General features: G+C 32.5%; 1 protein-coding gene across 1 annotated transcript; it reads left to right on the forward strand.

Annotated features, from left to right (window-relative positions):
• Positions 1-3,073: 3,073 nt before the first annotated feature.
• Positions 3,074-22,853, forward strand: LOC110024793 (serine/threonine-protein kinase rio1-like). The gene is made up of 11 exons (XM_020724951.1): positions 3,074-3,325; positions 3,507-3,599; positions 4,078-4,157; positions 11,801-11,914; positions 12,458-12,531; positions 20,627-20,703; positions 21,485-21,568; positions 21,651-21,743; positions 22,123-22,230; positions 22,321-22,392; positions 22,791-22,853. The coding sequence occupies exons 1-11, from the start codon at positions 3,074-3,076 to the stop codon at positions 22,851-22,853; spliced, it is 1,110 nt and encodes a 369-aa protein (XP_020580610.1).
• The last annotated feature ends 1,869 nt before the right edge of the window (positions 22,854-24,722 follow it).

Here is a 24,722-nt window from a genome sequence, read left to right on the forward strand (position 1 = left end):
GTATCATCATTTTCTTTTTTTGCAGCTAATGCTAGTGCAAGTCTAGGGCATTAGTTTATGCAAGTTATTTCAATGTGAGAGCGATATGTGGCCGTTAATTGCAAAAATGACTAATAGAGGAGATAACAATCATGATTGAAATAACTTGCATAAACTAATGCCCTTGACTTGCACTAGCATTAGCTGCAAAAAAAGAAAATGATGATACACTATGATCAGATGATTTTGACAGTCTTCAATGATTGTTTATCGAGGAGTACATGTATGAGTTATTTTAATATATTTTTTTTCAATTTGATTTGTGAATACCATGAGATTTAGACCACTTTTTGATATAGAGGTGACCATTGAAGACTGTCAAAAGAAAAAAAAAAGTCATCAACTATTAATGTGAAAGCCTTGAGAGGGCAAGTTTATTTGTTGCAAGTGTTTTTAGTTATGTTTTAGTTTTTTTTTTTCATGTTACGTTAAATTTTTGTATATATTGCTTTTTTAAAAGTGCATATGAGAATAATGATCAGATGAGACAAATAAAAAAAATATCAAACTATATGAAGTTGAGTCTGAATGATTTGATGATACAAACTTCTCACAACTCTTTTGTGATTTGACTGAAATTATTTGTATTGAACTGGAAAATGTTGAGGAAGAGGATAAAAATGTAGAGATAGATGAAAGGATAGTTCCGATGATAATAAGGATGAGGACTGTGAGTATAATATTTCAGATGACTCTAAAAAATTCATAGAAAATAATTGTAGCGTTCATGGAGATGAGTTGTTTAAAAGAAATGACATTCCTCTTTTGAATTCAAAGGTACAACAAGCAATAATAAGAATATTTGAGAATATATTGAAAGTTTAAAGTTTTAATGAAATGTTGGAAAGAAAATGTAATTATGGTGACTATGAATTCCAATGATGAAATCGGTGTTTATAATAACAGAGAAGATGATAGTATTAAGTGATCAATTTTCAATCTCATGAAAGAGTTAAAAAAATATGATATTGTAGTAAAGAAGAATTTAAAGAAACTGTGCAAAATTAGTTAAATGCATGTGGAAAAGATATTTAAGTCCTCAAAAAAGGACAAAGGAAGCAGAGTTTTTGGTAGGAAGCTTAATTTTCCTTTTTATTCGTATATTTTGAAGTACGAGGGAAGTTATCATTGACAAATAAAATTGTTTTAGAAGTACACCTGTTCATGGAATTATAATAACAAGACCCTATAATGTAGGAACAATCTAGGATAGTCCTCGTATATATTTTTAGTCTTCCTTTATGATATCGCTATTTTCTTTTATTTATAAAGTGTATAATGGTCTTTTTTGGATTTTTCAAGTGTATACCTAATTGTCTCCTATATAAGGCAGACTTCTTTAATAAAAAGGGGACTTTTGGGCGATCATTTTTATCTCTTCCTTTGTGCAAAGAGCGGAGTTTTCTCAGGAAACCTATTGTTTGACCTGTAAATAGGGTTCAGTTTTCCTTGGCGGTTTTCATAGGGTCTATTTACTAATGTTCGGGACTGGCGCCTGTTGCAAACAATTTTATTGGTTCCAAGAGGGATATAGCTGCTTAATATGGTGCTTTTTATGTTGTGCTGCTATCATCTTGGTATCAGACAAGCTTTTTTTTCTTGGGTTGTTTGGCTAGAGCAAAAATTCTTCTTGTAACGTCATAACCTAGTTCTAGGAAGTGTGTTCTACAATCCTTTCTACCATTGCAAGAAGTTGACATTGCAGTCCTTCGGCTTGTCCTCTGTCCAATTGTTCGATCCGCCGTTGTGCTAATTTCAGGTTCTAAAAATACCACCTCGTCGAAATCTTGAAAGATTTAATCAAGCAATCATGGTGGAAGAACTAAAACAAAAAATTCAGCTTTTGCAAGAAAGACTTGTTGTTCTTGAACAAGAAAATTATGGAAATCGAAGACAAGAAAATGGTGTCGACGAGGCAGTTGAACAAAAATGAAAATCTTTTCTTTCGAGAGATATCCGATGAGGAAGATAGACCAATTCGTAGCTATAGGGGAATACAACCTTGCCAAAATTTAGATTTTAGGATTAAGGTTGATATTACTGATTTTGATTGAAAATGAGATTCGGAAGAATTCATCAATTGGCTACAAACGATGGAGCGAATTCTTGATCATAAAGAAGCGCCACAAGAACATGTGGTCAAGTTGGTGGCAATCTAACTAACAAAAAAATCATCATTTTGGTGGGAGAACTTGAAAAGAACAAGACAAAGATTTGGGCGATCAAAAATTACAATATTGGATAAAATGAAGAAAGAATTACAAAGAAAATTCTTACCGGAGCATTAACGACAAGAAGATCTTTTAAGTTTACATAATATCCAACAACAATATTAACACCGAATATATCTCTTCTCGGTGACATGGCTAGGGCTCGAAATCAGAAAGCAAAAATTTGGTGGAGACTTGGGTAAGTCGGATGCTATCCAAGGATGGGACTAAGGTTGAACTTGGCTTGATACCAAATGATACCAGCACTAGTTAGAGTTTAGCGGCACAAAAAAAAAAAAAAAAAACATTTTATTAATATAAAAATAGGGTTACAACAGGACTCAGCTAGAAAAGAGAGTACGACAACATACTAATCTCCAATTAGGGTTATAGAAAGAGATCCGAAGGCGGTGGTGGGAAAAGTGGGGAAGGCCGGGTGGCTGTTTTGGTAGGTTGGGATGGTGTTTGGTGGGTTGTAGGTGAGCTAGACAGCAGGGTTGTGGTAGGAGTAGAGGTGGCAGTTGAGTGGAGGAGGGAGATGGGTGTGGTCGGCGGTTAGGGAGGAGGTTCATGGAGAAGAAGAGAATGATATAGGGAGGATACAATACCACCCTGCAGCAGGATACAACCAGAGCAACAACTGTCGTCGCATACGACCCTAGCAAGCGGTAAGAGGACTCTACACAGGAAATCTGAAGATAACACAACCAGAACTGACCCGTGCACACCAAGTATAGCAATTTATAGACTCTTATTGGACAAAAGAAACTTCTACACAGAAGGAAGGGTGGGAAGACAAAAAGAATCTAGACAACACTTCCTAAATGAAGACGAACACCAGAGGAAGTGCTTCAGCCAACTGCGATGGTTCGCGATCCCTCTTCTGCCTTCGTGATGCCTTTCCCGCCCTCGCTGGTTCACGATTCTTCTTCCGCCCTCAATGGTTTGCGGTGTTTTTGTCCCTTGCGTGTTTCAAGCGCCTTGCTTCAAGGACGCTTTCGGTGCCCGCACACGGGCACTGTTTTAGCGCCCTCGTCAACTTGGCTATGAATTTATGTTTACATTTGCAGCTATATGTGGATCCAAGTAGAATATGTTATGATTGTTGAACTGTATATACGGGTCAAATCCAGGGCTATCTTTTCATGCAACATGCTCTCTTTTTTCTTAAGTAGTCTATTAGCATTGGTGGCTTCATAGTTAGTTTATTCTCATCATTTACTAAGCAAATTTTTGTCACATATCCTGTGCTTGCAGGCAATTGACCCAAGAACTAGAATGGTGTTGTTCAAAATGTTGAATCGTGGAATTTTTCAAAATATTAATGGTTGTATTTCTACTGGTAAAGAGGTAAACATTTGATTCATTCTCTCTTCTTTTGCTTCCAATGCTTTCATAAGTTTCTTTTTAGGACTATTTACATACATACTACTCAATTCTTGTGTATTTACATATCTAACACATAAACTTCAATTTTTAAATTAGAGACGTTCCACCTTCCCTATGCATGAAAAGATGTATATCACTTTTTAACAGTTAAAAAGGTGGCATTTTTTTTGTATTATGAAAGATCTGGGTGGTATAAATGTAAAAATTAAAGTTTACGTGTAAAAATTAAAGTTTACGTGTTAGATATGTAAATGCATAAGAATTGGGTGGTATGTCTGTAAATTCCCCTTCTTTTTAATGCCCATTGATTGTATTAAATAACTGTGGCATAAAAGTGAAAGGATTTACTCAGATGAATCAGTTTAATCTACTTATTAAATTTGCAATTGGTAAATACTGACTTCGGAGTTGTTGTTGCATGCACGACCACTATGTACAGGCAAATGTGTATCATGCAACAAGGGCTGATGGCCAGGAATTGGCAATCAAAGTGTACAAAACTTCTGTTCTTGTTTTTAAGTAAGTTTGATTTATTTTTCTTCGGATCACCTACTCTTATGTTAGTTATACATGTTTACTTTATTGTGCGGGAGGATCATTTTTTTTTTTATGTATTGTTCCTCCTCGCTTGTGTTTTATGAATGCAAATGGACGCAAACAACAGGACACAAACATTTTGGTGCTTCAAAAGTTTATTTATTTTTTAAATATAGCTCAGGATGTTTAATATTCAATATTATATATATGCACATTTCTAATATATACATATATATTTATATTGACGCATGTATGTATAATAGTATGTGCTTGCAATTGATCAAAATTCGCTGCATATGTGAAAATATATGATTGTTATTTTTTGATCATGTGGTATGCAGAAAAATTTAGGAACATGCCAATTTAAAATAATAATAATAATAATAATAATAAAAAGATTTCAAGCGATTATTGAGGATATGCCAATAAGGAAATATGAAATAAGGCTGATTTGATATATGGAAACTTAGAGTTAATTATATCATGTTGAATTTTTTTCCAAAATACTTTTTGACTACGCAAAGAAAAACTAAGCAATATTGTATATTTTATAAGAAAACCATTTAAAGTGTAGCATGTGACGTTGTCTCATAGGACATGAAAGTCTGCTAGGGAACTCTGCCAACTGCATGCAGGAAACCTGCCTTGTGCAGTCAGTCCTCCAACTGCATATTCTTCTAGAAATCAAGATTTGGGTTTAAAATTCTAGATTGACTATATGATTATTGTAATTTCCTTTGCCCATGTCTTTCTATTTTACGTAATACATGTAGTATACTTATATTTTTTTCGGCCTGGTATTAGAGCCACTCTTTTCCGCCTTCCTTTTCTATTATGTACATTTCATACTACTTTAGTTTCTACTTTTTCTCAGAATTCTAAATTATCCTCATCTTTCCTCTTAATCATTTTTTTTATCTAAGCCATGATGATGGTTATGCATGAAATGGCATTGGAAACAAGATTTTCCTCTGGTGCCTTATTTAGCCATTAATTAAGCTCCATTGACAACCAAGAAACATTTTCTTTATTGTCGGTCATCCAATTCAAACCAAAATCACTTGCACAATAAATTATCATTGGTGTGCTTGCTGGAAAAGGTATAACCTTGAATGTCTCAATGCCTAAAATAAAGTTTCACAGTCATAGATTCTGGAATCTGAAACCTCTAATCATCTAATAGGTATGCCTTCTTATTTATAGTTTTTATCCTTTTGCTAAAGATTATACCGTTAGAATTGTCAATGGATCTTAAGTAGTTGTCATTGGGAATATTAACATCCCTAGCTTTCTGGTTTTAACTTATTTCTCTTGGTTTTTTTATCTTTCTTTCAGTTTTTTATTAAACAGCAAAATTACCTAGGATATGAACTATGTTTTTTATTTTGTTCCCACTCATTGTAAATTTAACGATAGACTCGAGAAGGATAATTGGCAAGGTAAAAGAAAATGTTTAGTTTGCATATTAAGTTATTAATAGGCGAGGAAAAATGCTCAAGATGTATCTTTTTTTAATGTAAGTACCATCATATAGCGGAACTTTAATCTTGGTTGCCCAAATTTCATATACTTAAAATAATTGCTATGTTCTCTTTTAATCAACACATTATAGAGTTTTTTAGTGTGCAATTTATTAATTATCCAAAAAAGCTTGAATTTTCTACCCTAGTTATCCTTATAATGCCTCTCAGTCCTTTACAAGTATCCATAGTGGCATCTTGGGCCCATCTTGGGTGAATAATATTATGGGTGTTAGTTGCTTTATATCTTTTGTTGATGACTAAGTATAACCATGTGGATCTTTCTTATGAAAGGCAAGTTTGAAACCAATTCTATTTCAAAGAGAAATTGGAGCTCTTTTATAAAGATTCAATTTTAAACCCAAGTTCAAATTCTTAGGACCAATAACGTGAAAGAACATTTTCATTCTGTTCTTGATGACTATCCCATTAAACCAATAATTATTCATCAAACTATTTGTACCTGTATTTCTCAACATATCCCATTAAACCAAATTCTGTATTTCTCAACATATTATCAAAGAAAAATAACGTACTATTACTTTTATGCATATTTCTCTTCATCAAACAATCAAACTTAAAAGCTATAAATTGTTTTTTATTGGTTACTCTTCTCACCAACAAGGATGCAAATATTATTCTCCTTGTACTAAAAGATATTACGCCACCGTGGATATATTTTCTTCAAATATCAATTCATTGCCAAAATTCATATTTTGGGGGATAACATCAACTCTTTTTTAGTATCAAATTTACCCCAATCCCACTTAAATCTTAATTAATAGTCTTAGTGTTTCGATGACCACATACAACTAGCAAACATTCAAAGGAATTGTCTATTCTAGATGACATAAAAACCTATTATACCTGATAAAGCAAATCATTTCTCTTGAATAAAACTCAATGTTTGACCTAAGTCAAGTTTTTGTGTTGTTGATTCGTCTGTGTAGTGCTTTTTTTCCAATGCCACCTATTGGTACTAAATGGAGTAGTATTGACCTCCAATACAGTTTACAAGGACAATGTAATGTTGATTCTTATGATGACTTAAACATGCTTATTATTGCTCTTAGGAAATGCATAAGTTGATTCAATCACCTAATCAATTTTTGTCTGTGATAAATTATTCCAAATTTCTATTAAATTATTATCTTTAAAGCACAAAAAGTTCAAATGAAATTCATGATGCCTTTGAACTATCTGCTTGGAATCAGGATGTTCATGAAGAAATTCATGCTCTTGAATGAAATTGTGCGTGGATTATTTCAAAATTTTCCGAAAAATATCTATTGGATTCAAATGAATCTTCTATGTAAAATATAAAGACGATAAAGATGTTGGAAGCATCTACTGATACAAAGCAAAATTAGTGGTTAGAAGTTTCATGTAAAATATAAAGATGATGGAAGCATCTACCCATACAAAGCAAAATTAGTGGTTAGAAGTTTCACTTGCGCTTGTATGATTGATTACCAAGAAATCTTTTCACTTTCTAAGATGAACATTATTAGGAAAACTTTTTTCTTACCGTAGATTCTCATTGATGACACTATCAACTATTCGTAAAAATTAGTTTTATAAATGTTCGTTTTGAGGACGACATCTATATGAGAATTCCTCTTGGATTTTAGAGTAAAAGCAATAGGAACTACGTTTGCAAACTGAAATTTGTTTCAAGAGCTTGGTTCAACTAATCACCATTGTAATGAAAGTGCACAATTACTCAAAACTGTTTAATGACAATGTATTTTTTGAGAGATCATCTAATGTTAAGGTTTTTATCCAAGATCGTAGATGTTGATAATATCATTTTTAACAAAAATTGTGAAGAAGACATAAACAGGACGAAAGATATTTTAGCAGCAAAAAATTGAAATTAAGGACTTTGGTTTATTAAAATATTTTGTAGGCCTAGAAATAACAAGATCGAGCTGTTGGGTTTCCATCTCACTATAGAATTTTTCTCTAAACTTACTAGAGGAAATTAGTATGCTTGCAAATGAACCAAACCAAGTCGGGCAGGTGCTTGTTCGAGCTTGATCTTGAATATTAAGAGCTTGTTCGAGTTCAATTCAAGCGTTTAAGACTATATTTGATCTTGGGCATGTTTATAAATACACTGATTGAGCTCGGTTTGAGTGAGATTCGATCTTTGCTCATATATAGATTATCGATCTTATTAATGAGCAACTCGTCTAACAAAATAAATGAGCCGTAATCAAGTCTTTATGAAGTTTTAGTCGAACCTTAATAAAACTTTATAAGGGCAGAGCAACTCGTCTAACAAAATAAATGAGCCGTAATCTTTATGAAGTTTTAGTCGAACTTTAATAAAACTTTATAAGGGCGGCATGTTGGGAAACATAAACGAGTCATATTAAACAATACGCTTTGAGCCTAAAAATAAACATATAAACAACATTGTTCATGAATAAGCTGTTCTGAAGTCCTAGTTGAGCCTTATTCGAGCTTATTTATGAGCTTTAAATGATAATGCTCATGAACATAAATGAACCAAATAACAAACCGTTTAAGCTTGTTTATTTAGTAATCGAGTAAATTAGTTAATCTAATAATTATGAACAAGATTTAATCGATTTGGGTATGAGTAGCTTGTCGAATGTTCAATTCTTTTGCCGCCCTAGAAACTAATATGTTTCTATATAAAATACACTAATGGATCAATAAAAGTTAGGACCATGGAGGATTCTACTTCAGTCCACAAAAGTAGGTAACGATATTTAATATGTAATCTTATATACTAATCTCACATTATACTTGATGCATGCTTTTCTGTTAGTGTCGTTAGTTTATGAATAATTTCATAAGGGAGTAACTTGATACTGATTAGGCTGGAAAATTATTATTTTTCAAGATGGTGACTAACATTAATGCCGAAACCTTTACTGATACTAATTTGGATATGTTTATAACTGGTCATGAATCCACATCAGATCGTTGCTCATTCATATGTGAAAATGTATGATTATTATTTTTTTGATCATGTGGTATGTAGAATAGTAGATGTTTAGATTCGACTTATGCTAAGAAAGATAGAGGTAGACCTAGAAAAACTTAAGCATATTGTATAAAAAATGATCTTAATTTATTAGAATTAAATGAAAATATGACCCTAAAAGGACACAATGGTGAAAAATGATTCATGTAGCCGACCCCACTTGCTCACTTGAAGGTAAAGTGTTGCCATCATCTCATGATTGCTCAGCCTTTGTGATCGAACACCAAACCTGTACAAAAAAAAGTTAGTTCCTTTCATAGTCCAAAAGAAGATGACAGTTATCATAGCCAGATGACCGCCCAACTCTTCATTATCACAAGGCCAAATGGCCTAGATGCAACTAACCACTCCTTCAAAGATTCGTATACAACAAAGTTGAGACCAACATATGGAATAACTCCTATGATAGATGGAAGACAACCCTTGAACAATGCATGGAAGCCCTCTTCCCCGTAAACTATGACTAATTCATGGAACATCCCTCGACGCTGTTAAGGAGATTTCTCGGTATGGACTTTGATGTTGCCTTTGATTATGTCCATAGGATAATTATCGGTCATGACAATAATCCCAACACATGCTCCAACACCAAGTCTTACCACAAGAAAATGTTGTGCATCCTAATTGCCAGTTTGCTGCTTGAAAACCACAAAATCTCTTTGGTTGTTTGTAGTAAAATTTTAAGCCTCTCAAGTGGAGCAACAACAATCCTTGATACTCCTTCGGCGACTCCTCCAATCACAAGCGATGTGTAGACTCAACAATCCTTGATACTCCTTCGGCGACTCCTCCAACCACAAGCGATGTGTAGACCTAAGGATCGCGTGGCTTGTGGTCTCAGCTCCTCTTGCAAGCTTCACCTCCTCAGCCAGGTTCACGATCATCGTAACAACGGTCTCGCCCATGCTTTTTCCCACCACATCTTTTATTGCCATGGAATGCCCTAGAAATCACCAAGCACCTCCAGAGGATATCGGAAAGTGAGGTAAAACTTAAAAAGCTTCGAGCGGGGCGGCGAGGAATAAAGAGATCAGAGCAACCGACGAGGGTCCAAAAAAAGATCCCAAACCGGCGATTTATATGAAGCGGCCTCCACTTCGCGATGCAGTGATGACGGAGACTGGAGGGTGAGAAGGAATAACAAATACAACTGAGATGAGCCGAGCAGAGAATAGGAAGTTTCCGACGGTAGGTGATCTTTTCCTCCATCGAAGACTAAGGATTTTTTCAAGGCTCTGATATAATGTTGAAATTGAGAATAATGCATAATCATTTTATTTATATGAAATGGGGTATGAATAAACCTTACATGAATCCTAGAATAGAAATATAATAAAAAGAAATAATAGGAAATAAAAGATATAATACTTAATATCTCTAATTAATCAATTCATATTAATTGTTTTGGGGCTAAAGGAAATAACATAAAATATGAAAGCCTATAATAATAAAAAAAAAATTCAATCCGAAGAAACACTATATTTCTCATAATTTTTCACGGGAGTAAATTATTTTCTAATATAACTTCTAATGTGTTTTATTAGATCCATTCTTATAAGTATAATATGTTTATCTTTTTTCTTAAATAAAATATTAGCAATAAGAAAATCATATGCTCAAGCAAAATTCAATATTGCTTTGCCTTCTTGATTAATTATTCCAAAATCGTAGTTATTATTAATACTTTTAAAATCTTCTACCACTTTAACACATGTTGATTAAGTTTCTCCAATAAAATTCTTTCTTCTAGAGACATCATTTGTATTAATTCTTCTAGTTCATTCCTTTTTTTTTTGAACATATATATTTAAACCTATTTGAGTAACATAAACACTTATAACATTAATAATCTAGCATCAATAATAATCTTTAAGATTATAATTCTATCTCAAATTTTATTAATTTTTATAATATTATCTTTTAAGTTTTTTCTATAGTTACACCTACAACATTTCTAGTTTGACTCATACCTAAATGCCAAATTTTAATACCTCAACTATTAATATCTTTACTCTTTTCTCAAACTCATTTAGTTTTTTGAATACATAAGATATTTAACTTCATATGAACCATCGTATCTATTGATTCTATTAATTTATCTGTGAGAGTGCAAATGTTCCAAAATCTCATCATAATATTATTTTCATGGACTAACTTCTTTGCTCGCATACGTCCATAATGAAAGATTCCTTGCTTATTTAACATTATACCCAGGCGACGGTGCAGCTGCTCTGCACACCTTTCATTATATCAGGTTATATAATGCATCATTTCTAGGGGATGCTCTAACATTTACACAATTATTTAAAAGATTTATGTCATGATTTTTCAATAAAATTTTGCACGAATTGTCGACTACCTAATACAATCTTCCATTTTTTGCATCCGGGGCTTGGGACCCGACAATGGTAATATTAGTTAGAATAAATAAAATTGCCGGATGATACTAAAAGTTCAAATAAACTCGTAATGCAGTTGTCACATGAGATGGATTTGTCCAAAGCTAAATAGGATAATAATGTTAAAAGTTTGTTTCATAAAAAGTGTGGCATTTGCATCTCTTTTAGAAAATTTAATAGTCACTGCTCTGAGACAGCATGGGAGAACTGAGGGAGCACTGTTGAGGCTAGATTTTCGTGCCACTGTAAAGGAACCATTTGAATCAAAAGAACATCTACACGTATGCATTTGCATAAATGCATAATTAAATATAATTATCAAAAACATGTTGAATCAAAAGAACATCTACACGTATGCATTTGCAAAATAAATGCATAATTAAATATAATTATCAAAAACATGTGATTGTTGCCAGAGTTAAGTGTCATGTATAATTTATAAATATGGATAAGCCTCAAGGTGGGATGATAAAAATCAGAGGGTATTCAGAATGGAAAACAATGAGTTTATCACGAATGATATGATTTTATCAGTGTGAATGTTTTGATTATTTCAACTATAACCTAATTATTTTGTCCATTCTTAGAATTATCTTATTTTGTATTGCATATATGTGCTCTAGTGTGCGAGCATATGTGATTTGGTTTTCTCTTATCACTTGTAATCATGTTTTCTTCTCACTCCAGGGATCGAGATCGATACGTGCAAGGTGATTACCGATTCAGACATGGATATTGTAGGCATAACCCAAGGAAAATGGTAAAAACTTGGGCTGAAAAAGAAATGAGAAACCTTATGCGGTAAGGGAAGCTTTTTACATCTTGTTATTTTACCTTTTGCAACATGAAGTTGAAGTTTAGTTACTCTTGATGAATCTTTTCATTGGCGATCTCTGGGAATTTAATACATCCATCAAGCTGAAATTAGGCATATTCTTACTGCCATTGAATGGTTATGGTATCAGATGAGCAACCTAATCACTGTCATTTAATGATATTGGTGTGTTAGCATTATCTTTTAAGGGACATCTTTTATATTCTATGCTTGCCTGTCTACTATTACAAAATTAAATGATTGTTTTATCTTTAAAATTCCACAACATTTTTTTTTGCCATTTTTTTGTGTAGATAGATCGATTCATTATCACTTTTTTCTTTTGTTGGATGAACTTATTATTGAGATAAGCTATATATGATTATGCTTTCTAGTTGGTGTTTACTGTATCTTCTTTGGAGATGTTGATGATGACTATTGTGATGCTATTAGAAAATTCAAAATGCCTCGTATTTCAAGTCCAATATGTAATTTGTTTTTCAAGTTTCAAATTCAATCCATATCTCCAGATTACGGGCAGCTGGGATCAGATGTCCAACTCCGTTTCTTTTGAGGCTTCATGTTTTGGTTATGGACTTCATCGGTAAAGCTTATTTTTGCGTTTACAGTTTGTTCTTTTTGTTATCTTGTTGTATATGTTATTTTCTTATTTTATGTGATGAATTCATTTTATTCTTTTTCATGTTAAGGGGTCTTCCTTGTTCTCTGCTTAAATGATAAAGCATCTCGCACATTTAGGAATCCTAGGAGCTATCATCTAATTGCTTCGAATTTGACCAGTTTTGACTTAATTCGGGAGCTTGGAGTGTTGAGGGTGGAACAATCGGTTGAATCGATATTTATTTTTCGATGTAAATTGATATAAATTAAAGTACTTTATCAACAGTCTACAATAAAATTTTCCAAACAAATATTCCAATAAACAAAAGAGTCATTGTACTACACATTATGCCAAAATGACATGAAGATCCAGCTTTTTATCTATAACATATACAAAATACATTATTGTATATATATAGTCTACGAGTAATTATTATCATATGATTTCTATGATGTAAATAAACTGTCTTCTATCACTTATTTATTATTTAAGAGACTTTCCTGAAAAATATTTACCACATCATGGTTGTTAGTTATATAAATATATTTGTTTGTTTTTTAAAATTTTAAACAATAGTAATCCAAAGGAACTAATAAAACTATATGAAAATCTTAGAACTTGACCTTTCAAATCAAAGACAATTTTGATCATAATCATCTATGTTTTATTAAGGATAAGAATAGGAAAAAGGAATAATAGCATTCAATTAAACATATTATCATGAACCTGGTAAAAATTTCATATAAAACAAGCAATGTAGAAGTATTGTCTCATTGTAACTTTTATCGTTTGTCATTGTCAATATCCTTTTTCCAAACTATCCTAACACCAAGGTAAGAGAAGGTAATGAATCTTCCAGCATGAGTATAAGTTTCTCCTTCCAGTTCCATAAGGTGATGATGTCATCTTTCAACTTGCATCTACAGGCATTTCTATTTAGAATATCCTTTGCTTTCATCAATATGTATTTCTGAGAACAATTTGCATAGGATTGCATATGATTTACATAAGCAATTGAAACTGAAAATGGAGATATTGATATGATTGGACATCAAAATCAACACGCTTTTCAACAGAGATTAGGGAAAACACATATTTTCTTCAATAATCCAAACAACTTACTTGAATACAATCGATAAGAATCTACAATTCGAGAGTTAGTTAATCTCTCCCAATTTCTAGAATTCGATAGGTAGAAAATCTCTCCCAAACCCTAAACTTAAGATTTACCACTCAATCTAATGCATAAACCTAACCATAGATATAACAAGTCAATTTATACCCAACAATAATAATAATAAAAGACTAAATTGTTCTTATACGTACAAAAGACAAATTTGCTTTAGATTAGGCGCCAACGTAACAATACTCTACCCTACCCCAAAGATACATTATCCTTAAGGTGAAAAAAAGTGAGTCTTCTTCCTCCCCCACAATTGTCTTTATTTTTTCATTCCTGCCTCCTCGTCATGCACTATGATAACTTGTAGTTTTTGATCATTGCAATGGTGTCCTGAGGTAAACTTTTCATCACACTGAAAACATAATCTCTTGTTTCTCTTCTCTCAAATCTCTATTTTTGTACGGATTTTTGAGTGTTGCTTCTGAACGTGTCCATTATTCGTGTCTCGTGCAACCTCCCTCTAAGTTTCCACTGTTTGAGCTTTTTTGCATCGTCGTGGTTGTAACAATTCGGTATGACGCTTCATCTATGTTACTCCTACTAACCTTTTTCATAAGATTTTTGTCCTCTACCATTTGAGCTAGCTCCATCGTCTTCCTCAATCCCCGCGGCCTCAATATTCAGATTGATGCTTACTACGCTGGCGCTAATTGTGGCTGTGTTGTGAAGACAAAGTGACAACAGGAGAAGGGCATGTACAGATGGAATTTTTGGTTATTTGTATGCCACAATCACGTAGTTACTTTTAGCTTGGTTGCGGCTGAATCTCGAGGATGGAGCGAAAGGAGGAGAAAAGGTGCGACTTGTCGCTGTAAGTCGTGATCTCGTAGTTGTAGCCATAATGGCAACTGCTTCGCATAAGTACGAAGCAAAAGAAAGTGAGTTTCGGGTCTTGGTATGTCCTGATTCTTTCCAGTTAGCTCCAATCGTGACTGTTTTGCCAGGTGAAGTCACATAATCATCTGTATGTCGTGATCCTTTCCCACGTAGCCATCCTTCCTGATAAAATTGCAACTGTCCAGCTCTGCTTTGTTGCCTTTTTCACAAGCTTTAATCGTGACTGTTTCACGATCTCAAGTGTTGTTTCCCTGAAATATTGCACTGATACCAATTTGATACGATCCGACGTTAAAATCAAAACACTTTTCAACAGAAATTAGGACAGACGCAAATATTTTTTTCAATAATTCAAACAACTCATGAATGCAAATGATAAACACCTACAATTCGAGAGGTTGGCGATCTCTCCCAATTTCTACAATTCGAGGGTGGGAAATCTCTCTCAAACCATCAACCTAAGACTCACTAGAAATTGCTCTTATGCATACAAAAGACAAATTTACCCATAGGCGAACATAACAAACATGTACATCATTCATAGCAATATAAAAGATTATTTGCATTCAAAGAGAGAATCATTGCTTGTGCATATAAATAACATGAATCATAAACGTCTCAAACAAATGCATGAGACTTAGGAGAAGAGGATATTACTCTAATTTAAAAATGAGATTACCCACCTTAGCCTTAGAAGTGTTGGTTGTTAAATCTGCCCTCAAACATAATATTTCTTACCTTTGCCTAGAAGCATATATACAATCTCTTGTAAATATTTATATGAGCTAACTCATCCTTTGGTTTTCGCTCTTTGTAGTGTGTTATTCTCTTGAAAACTACTACTTAAAAGACATTATTATCCCACATCTAGAAAATTTTATCTCAATTTTCTACACCAAGCAAGCATTAAAGCCTAGAAACCCCATAATTAAATATACAAATTATCCAAATTTTTAGATTTTTTAACTCTGCACCTAATAATATTTGGTCAAAATATACAATAAAAGTTACAAGTTTTTTCTCCTATGCAAATTAAATAATCAAATATTGTAATTTCCTTTAGTAAATGTTTCTTCTTCTTCTACCATGTCAAATATTCAAGAACTTAAATTTCAGTTTTCATATTTCTTTCTATGCATCAAACCATTAAGCTCTATAAATTCTTAAATTATGTTTTTATCATCATCTCATACATAAAATCTAAATCCATGGTCTCCTAAATAAATCTTAAGATAAGGAAAGATGAAATTAGGTTAAATTTTATCTTTTATACTGACTAGGAAGAGGAAGAATAGGGCTCTAAAATCTCCTTTTCCTCCCCAAAACAACTTGACGCTAGGCGATGACATGTTTGGTTGTCTTCACCCACCAGCATGCTAGTTATCTTGGCTTGCCTTTTTTTGCACTGGTTGTCTTCCAATTGTCATCTTTGTTTGCTTGTGTGCTTTTCTCTGCCCACTTTCTGACTTTTTCGCTCTCTCACTTTACTCGCTCCTTCTCTACCCCTTACTCATTTGCTCTCTGTTTGTTGTTCTTGTTTGCCCTCCCTCTCTCATAATATCAGTAAACATCATTACCCTTAACATTGGCACTCGATAATCTAATGGATATACATGTGTTTTGATAAATGTATTCTTAGTGTGTGGCGTGTGTGTGTGCCCCCCCTCCCCCTCTCTCTCTCTCTGTGTATATATATATATATGTAAACATACTCTACATTCTTTTATTCATCTCTCATCTTATAATTTGCCTATTACAAAATGAAAATTTTTTATTATATCTTCTTACATTAGATTTCTCGTGAAATAGTCTTTTATATAACTTAGTGATTATTCATTTATCTCAAGGGAATTCACCATTTATTATTATTTCATTTTAAGCGTCTCAATTAAATGTATAATGTATTTACAATGTTTTTATTATTGTTAATATTAACCTAATCAAACAATTAATTCTTTTTTGTCTTTATAATCTAAAATGATTAAAATTATACAAGGTTGTTGATAGCATTCCCACATCTCGGTCTCCTATTTAGTTTCTTGTTCTATTCCTAGCTTTCAAAGTATTTTAACATAAGGTATCTCCCAATTTAAATATTTTCTCATTATAATACAATATATATATTCTATGGTTCTTCCATCTAAGGCACTATTTGGTAGCATCTTATTTTATGGATGTAGTCATGGATTTAACTTAAACCTAACTAAACACAAAACAAATAAAAATTAAATCCAACGCTTCGTTAAATCTAATTTTCATGAGTTCCGTCTTCTTCGATCGTTTTGTCACTCATACGACATAAATCCAGATTTACTCTACGAGATGGATTTATTCCTCCGCCTGCGCCGTCGTTCGCGAGCAAAATCGTGATTTGATAAATCTGATAAATCCTATTTAACGTAAATCAAAGTTGCATCCAAACACCTCCTAAGTAAGATTAATCTAGATTCCTATGTAATATGTATAAATTGAACTTGATTTCTTAAATACATGCTTTTGAAGTGAGGAAATTAGAAGGGCTGTATATATTTCATAAATATGATCTCAATTTGTTTGCTACTTTTTCAATATTTTAAATAATTTCAAATGAAGCCATATATCTTGGAATTAGCTTCCAATCTTCTCAAATCGAGTTACACTCTTCAATGTACTCACCTTTAAAAACACAAATTTAACTGTATCAGATTTTACTAATTTGTACTTAGCATCATAATATTTCTTCTGTTTATATTGTACTATTCTAAATCTATATAAAAAAGGTCTTATTTTATCTATGGTGTTGTTTACAATATGTGAACTCATTATTCCGATACTTTATTTGTATTTGTCAGCATAAGTAAATTCGATAAAATGTATGTTTTGTTACGTATCCTCCACTTTAGTCAAGGACACATCACTTTTTTGGGATGAAAAGCTATAATTTTGATATGAAATTGGCATCACCGTAAAAAAATTGATTTGCACATACTTTCCCATTTGGATTGAACATTGGATTAGTTATGTAGGTCAACAACAATATGCTTGTTGTTCATCATAAATTAAACTGCAAAAAATCATAGAAATTGAATTTTTATATCTGTTAATGATAATCATTTATATTTAATTAAATGATGAGAATAGAAAGGGAGTCCTAACATTCAAATGAACAACATCGACATGACCTATTTCAAAATGAACTATAACTAGAGTATGATTTAATTGTCATTTAAAGTACGTTATTATCACTATCTTTCTCCCAAACCTATCTCAACTAGGAGTGTAAACGAGTCGAACATGAGTGAGCCCGGGCTCAACTTGTGTTTGGCTCATTAAATAATGTCATTGTTTGTGTTCGGATTCAGATCATTTATATTTCGTACACAAAATTTTTTTTTTTGTTTGGTATGTTTTCTTAGCGAGCCCAACACGAGTTATTCGCGAATAAAGAGCTGTTTTGATAACTCTAATCACGAGGCGTAAGATAATTGTCATTTAAAGTACGTTATTATCACTATCTTTCTCCCAAACCTATCTCAACTAGGAGTGTAAACGAGTCGAACATGAGTGAGCCCGGGCTCAACTTGTGTTTGGCTCATTAAATAATGTCATTGTTTGTGGTCATTGTTTGTGTTTGGATTCAGATCATTTATATTTCGTACACAAAAATTTTTTTCATGTTTGGTATGTTTTCTTAGCGAGCCCAACACGAGTTATTCGCGAATAAAGAGTTGTTTTGATAACTCTAATCACGAGGCGTAAGATGTTAAGAATAGGGGCGAGATTTAAATTTTTTTATTTGTATTAAAACATCATTTAAATATAATTTAACATATTTTTATTCTATTTTCTAATTAATAATTTTACTTGATTATAAATCTTTGTAGACTTGCTGGCAATTAAACTATTTAAAAACACTACTCATCAATTATATATATATATATATATAATTATTTACTCAGGACATTAATCTTTTTTTTTTTAAATGTTTCGTATGAATAGGGCATCATCTATTGGGCCCTCTCATACAACTTTTTGTATACTTTTTTATTTCAATATAATCTGCCCTAGAGCTTCATAATATATATATATATATAATTTCGAGTCAAAAAACTGAACACGAACGAGCAAATCTTTGTTCATGTTCAGCTCGTCTATATATCGAGCGCAAAAAAATTGTTCATGTTATATTTGTTTGCTTGGCAAACGAACCAAACACGAGCTTCCTAATTAGTCGAATACGAACTGTTCGTGAACAACAAGCCGCTTTGACAACCCTAATCCCAACACTAAGGTGAGGGAAGACAAGAAAACCTCTACCTACAGAGGTTCAGAAAATCGGGCCGAAGATTGAACCTGCATATGAGGAGGTTTGAGATTCAAGGTTCAATGGTTGAATAGACGACGTTGTAAATATAAAAAAATTATTAAATATAACTTAAATGAAAAAAAATTAGATGGAATTCAGTATGGAAGGTTAATAAGAGGGAAACATAACAAAAAAAAAAGCGTAAAAAAAAAAAATTAATAGACTACTAGTCATGCTTATTTCACTAAAGGTGAAGAAAATGAAGCTTAGAACGATTAGAACAAGACATATTCTTTATGATATCAAAAGATTCAAAGTATTCTTCATGATTTCCAAGAAAAATGTGGCATAGGATAAAAAATTATACTTTAACCCGTTGCCCGGTTTGGCCGCCAATTTCAGCCAGTTGATTGGTTTGATCGCCGGTTTGACCGCCAATTCCATAGGATAAAATATTCTTTGCATTCTTCTAAACATCCAATGTCTAATTGTAAGAAAAATTGCATTGGATTGTATTTGATTCAGATAAATTATTACACCGAAAATGGAGATGAATACATCATTCATAGCAACAGCAAAGATTCTTTTCATTGAGAGACGGAAATCATTGATCTTATTCATAACAAGAGACAAAAATATCCCAAATGAATGCATTAAGTTTAGGGGGAAAGAGTATTACTCTAATTTAGAATTGAGATTACTCATCTTAATGTCTGAAGATTTGGTCATTCGATCACTCCATGCTCATCACCTTTCCTAACTCCATACCTATAACCCTATATATAATCTCATATAAAAATTGATTTTAGCTAATTCATAAATGTTTTTTAGCTTTTCTATTTTTAATAATTTTTTGGTGATTAAAACTCTTAATAAAAATACATTATCATCCTTAAATAAATGCTGTATATTAAATTTCTGTATAATCAAGCATTAAAACTTAGAAATCCCTTAATTAAATATACAAATTATCTACTATTTTAGGTTTATTAGTTTATTTTATTAGTTTTATTATCTTAAAACCCTAAAAGTTTGATATTTCTTCTTCTACACAAATCAAATATTAAGTCTCTAAAATTCTCATAACTAAAGATTTCATTTTCTCTTACCATATCAAATATCCAAGGATTGGAAGTTCAATTTTTTGATTTCTGCTTATGCATCAAATTATCAAACCTAATAAATCCTTAAATTAATTTGGCATCATCATTCTTATGCACAAAATTTAAATCTCTAGTTTCCTGAATTAATTTTTTGGAGAAAAAAATATATGTGAGCTATGTTGAATTTTTCCTTTTGTACTAAAAAAAGAAAAAAAAAGGAAGAGAAGAGCTGTAAAATATTCTGGTGCTCCTTCCCAAAACAACCACACGCTTGGCCACACCTTGCTTGGTTACATTCTTTTACTCGATTTCTAGCTGCGGTGCCTACCTGCTTGCATGTTTGACTGGTATTTCGTTTGCTTACCTCTTTTCTCTTGCTTGTTCATTTTCGCTCGCTAACTAGTTTTTTTATCGACTCTTTTAACCATTTGATTTTCTTTCAAACTCATTTCTTGTACAAATTAGTAATTAAAATTTTTCATAAATAAAATTGATTTTATTAGTCACTTCAGTTTAAACATTTCAATTAAATTTAAACTATATTCATTCTTTTTTTTTTATTTAATATTAACTTTAATATTAATCTTTCAATTAAGTAATTAATATTTGGGTCTTTGCATGAGTTATCATCATCCTGCTCAACTTGCCGGATGCTCTTATTTGATGCAGGTAAAACTGGTTGGGCTGCTCCTCGACTAAAAGATGCCAATTTATCTGAAGACAAGCTGCGTGAAAGCTACCTTGAGGTTGTTTTCTAGTGTTTACTACAACGGTTATGATGTCTGTGTTGTTCATTTTACATTTTTTACATTTCTTTTATATATATATATATATCAATCAGACCCTGATTCACCCTGATTCACAGATAATTGGTATGAGATTATCGAGCATCCAAATGCAGATTATTTCTCCTTCAAAAATAAAAAACATGATTTTCTGTTCGAGGCATTCCTTATTTAATATGCTAAGCATCTAATGATTTTTTTTTTCATTAGTTTCACCCCTTAATTATTACACAAATTTCTATGGCTTTTCTGTATTTTAAATTTATTTAAATGACTTGTATAAGCTTGGTTGGTGATTTCTTTTATCAAGTATCATCAAAGGATTTTTTAAAATATAGCTGGATTAATAATTAAATTCCAAATCGAGTACTGGAAGGGATGCTTTTTTGGCTATAATGTACCATTATAAAAATCTGCAGTTTTCAATAGTTGGGTTGTTAAGAATTGAATAATACTTAACATGATAAATTTATTTTTTTAACTTTGTAGTCTGTCAAAAGCTTCTGTCTACGAGCATATGACACCTTTACCCTGAGTAATTTTCTCATTATTATAGATTTTTGTTAATATTGTCAAATGATTAATTCAGTGCCTGTCCTTGGAGATTAAAAAAAATCCAATTAATGATTAGTGGGCTCTGCCATAATTATGCTTCCCCGTTATTTCTATAATGGTTTCTGATGACATTAAGGTTTTGTATGATTCTTCTGCTGATTTCAATGGCTAACAATTTTCTTTCTAGATTATTATGACAATGCGGACATTGTACCAAAAATGCAAGTTGGTGCATGGAGATCTTAGTGAGTATAACATACTGTATTTTGAGGTATTGCTAATGATCTGTGCCCTGCCATATGACTCAGTTCAATTTGACGCGCCTTGAATAATTCAACTTCACTATTTTTCAGGGGCACTTATACATTATTGATGTTTCTCAGTCAGTAGATCTTGATCATCCCTCTGCATTAGATTTTTTACGTGAGGACTGCCTCCATGTTTCAGTAAGGGGATTATTTCTTGAAAGATTTACATACTTTCCAGTCATTTCTTATGCATTTACATATCTAACACCTGAACTTCAGTTTTTACACACATGCGACCTGTATTTCTTGAAAGATTTACATACTTTCCAGTCATTTTTTATGCATTTACATATCTAACACCTGAACTTCAGCTTACCTATGCACGAAAAGGTGTATTTCACTTTTTAAAATAAAATGGGTGGTATTTTTTATGTGATGTGAAATATTTGTGTGGTATAAATGTAAAGCTAGGTGTTGGATATGTAAATATATATGTATTGGGCGGTATATATGTTATTTTGGTGTCTCTATTGTCAGTTATAAGCTCTCTTTGAATATTTATATGCTGTTGTTACAGGATTTCTTTAAGAAACATGGTGTTACTGTCATGTCAGTTAAAGAACTATTTGATTTTATTATTGATACAGCCATTGGTGAAGACGATGTTGATGATTACCTTGATAAGGTAATTTATCGTTTACCTGTCACCACTGGATTTGACTTGGCACGCCATTTGCTGTTTTGTGATTTATATATCATCACATTATGATATTAGGCACAGCAGAAAATTATGGAGAGAGGAGACGTGGCAGAAGATGATTCTGTTTCACCAACCGTCTACGTTCAGGTGAGCTTCTGAAATCTTGTGAACGACCTTTTTCTATTCTTCTGATACATCATATTTCTTCAAGTTTTTGATAGCCAATTAAATATTGTGAATGTTTTGTTTATTAGTATTTAAGGCGTGTTTTGGTAATAATCTTTAGTTGTTTATATTGTTTAAGGAGCATTTACGTACATATCACTCAATTCCTATCTATTTACATATCTAACACACCTAAACTTTGCTTTTTACAGTTCTATCACTCCAATCTTTCAGATCACATAAAAAATAACACTTTTTTAACATTTAAAAGGTGAAATATACCTTTTTCAAGCATAATTAATGTGGCATATATGTAAAGAAAGAAGTTTAGGTGTTAGATATGTAAATACATAGAGATTAATGTATTTGTTCTTAAAAAGGACTTGTCGGTTTCCATTGAAGGTTTTGTTTTGAGTTCTCCATCGATCGAGCTCCTCGTCTAGCTCCTCGCTTCTCCTCCTATATTCAGCCGAACGTCTCTGAAACTTATAATATCTACGGTTAATAAGTTCTCTGTTATGTCTGTTTATATTGCTCTTCTAAACTTGTAAATGGTCTAAGTTACCCTCAGTCATATTTACAAGTTTGTCATTCATGTAGTCTATATAACAGGTTGAATGTAATTGAAATATTAAGGTGTGATAATACAGATCATTTCTTCCCTGTTTCTCTTCTTTTTCTTTCTCTTTCTCTTCTGTCATTTATGGTATCAGAGCAGTAGCTTTCCTGCAGCCTTCAAGATTCATGGATTCCCCATCCTCAATCTCTCCCCACCTCATTAACACATCTCAAGAATCCCTCAACAAAATGAAAGACACCCACATACTTGATGCAACACATCAAAAATATGACGAACACTCCTCTCATTTTTGAAAACTATGCCGTTTGGAAGGTAAAAGTTCAAAAACTTCTTCTTACCAATGGCTTTGGATCTTTCCTTGATAATACTATTTCCTCACCACCAAAAGAACATCAAAATTCCACGGGTGTAATCATAGAAAACTCAGATTATGCTCTATGGAAACTCACTGACCAAAATCTGGCTGCTGCCCTTTTCTCAATCATTTCACCATCTGTTTTACCCTATATCTTGTATTTAACCAACGCAGCTGAAATATGGGATACTCTTGAACGACCATTTCAATCCACAAATCGCTTAAGAGTAATTCAACTCAAACACAAACTTCATAACATTCATATGGGCACACAAAACTTCACCCAATACCTCATTTCTATCAAAATTCTGGTTGATAACATAGCTATTGCCTGCTCTAAGATAGACAATGAGGATATTATCATATACATCTTGAATGGCCTTCCCCAAACCCATCAACCCTTTAAAGCCGCTGTCCGAACCCAGTCAACAGCCTTGACTTTGGAAGACTTACACTTTTTACTACACAGTGAAGAGATCAATCTTGCTAATGAGCCTTAAAATCAACTCACACCACAGCTCTACTCTCCTATAAGAACAAAAATTCTTACTCCTAAAATAGATCTCTCCAAGAATCAACAAATAAATTCTTACTCCTAAAATAGATCTCTCCAAGAGTCAACAAATAAAGAAATCTGTTCCTCACAATAACACTCCAACACATAAATCTGTCACAATATGCCAAATATGTCATAAGAAGGGCCACTCGGTGGATCTATGCTGGCATTCTTATCACAGAAAATTCTCCAACTGAAATTCAAAAATTAATACAAACATCAGGACTTTAATTTAACTTGAAACAACTAGGTCACCTGTCAAATTTCTTAGGTCTACAATAGATAAAACAAATAACGGTTTTTTTGTACATCAACAAAATAATTATCAAATTTATTAACTAAATCAGGAATGATGCAAGCAAAAGCTATTTTAAGTCCTTTACTACTTCATCCTTTCAAAACCTCTCTTTCTTCACAATCTTTGTCAAACCCGCAGCACTATAGGCATCTTATTGGAGCTTTATAATATCTCGCAGTAACCATACCAGACATCACATTTAGTGTCAAATTTTTAAGTCAACAGATGCATAAACCTCACAATACTCATTTGCAACTGCTTAAAAGGCTATTGTGTTATCTCAAAGGCACATCCAATTATGATACGCCTATTACCGCTGGGTCTCTCTCCCTCTCTGCATACACTGATGCAGACTGGGTGAGCGACAATAGTGACAGAAAATCTACTACGGGGTACTGCATTTATCTCGGACCCAACTTAATTTCTTGGTCATCAAAGAAACAAAAATGATTGCCAGATCCTTGACAAAAGCCGAGTGCCGCGCATTAGCCACTACTATAGTAGAAATCTTTTTACTTCAAAG

The sequence above is a fragment of the Phalaenopsis equestris genome, unplaced genomic scaffold (genome assembly GCF_001263595.1).
Source record: "Phalaenopsis equestris unplaced genomic scaffold, ASM126359v1 Scaffold000276, whole genome shotgun sequence".
In the NCBI taxonomy this organism is placed as follows: domain Eukaryota; kingdom Viridiplantae; phylum Streptophyta; class Magnoliopsida; order Asparagales; family Orchidaceae; genus Phalaenopsis; species Phalaenopsis equestris.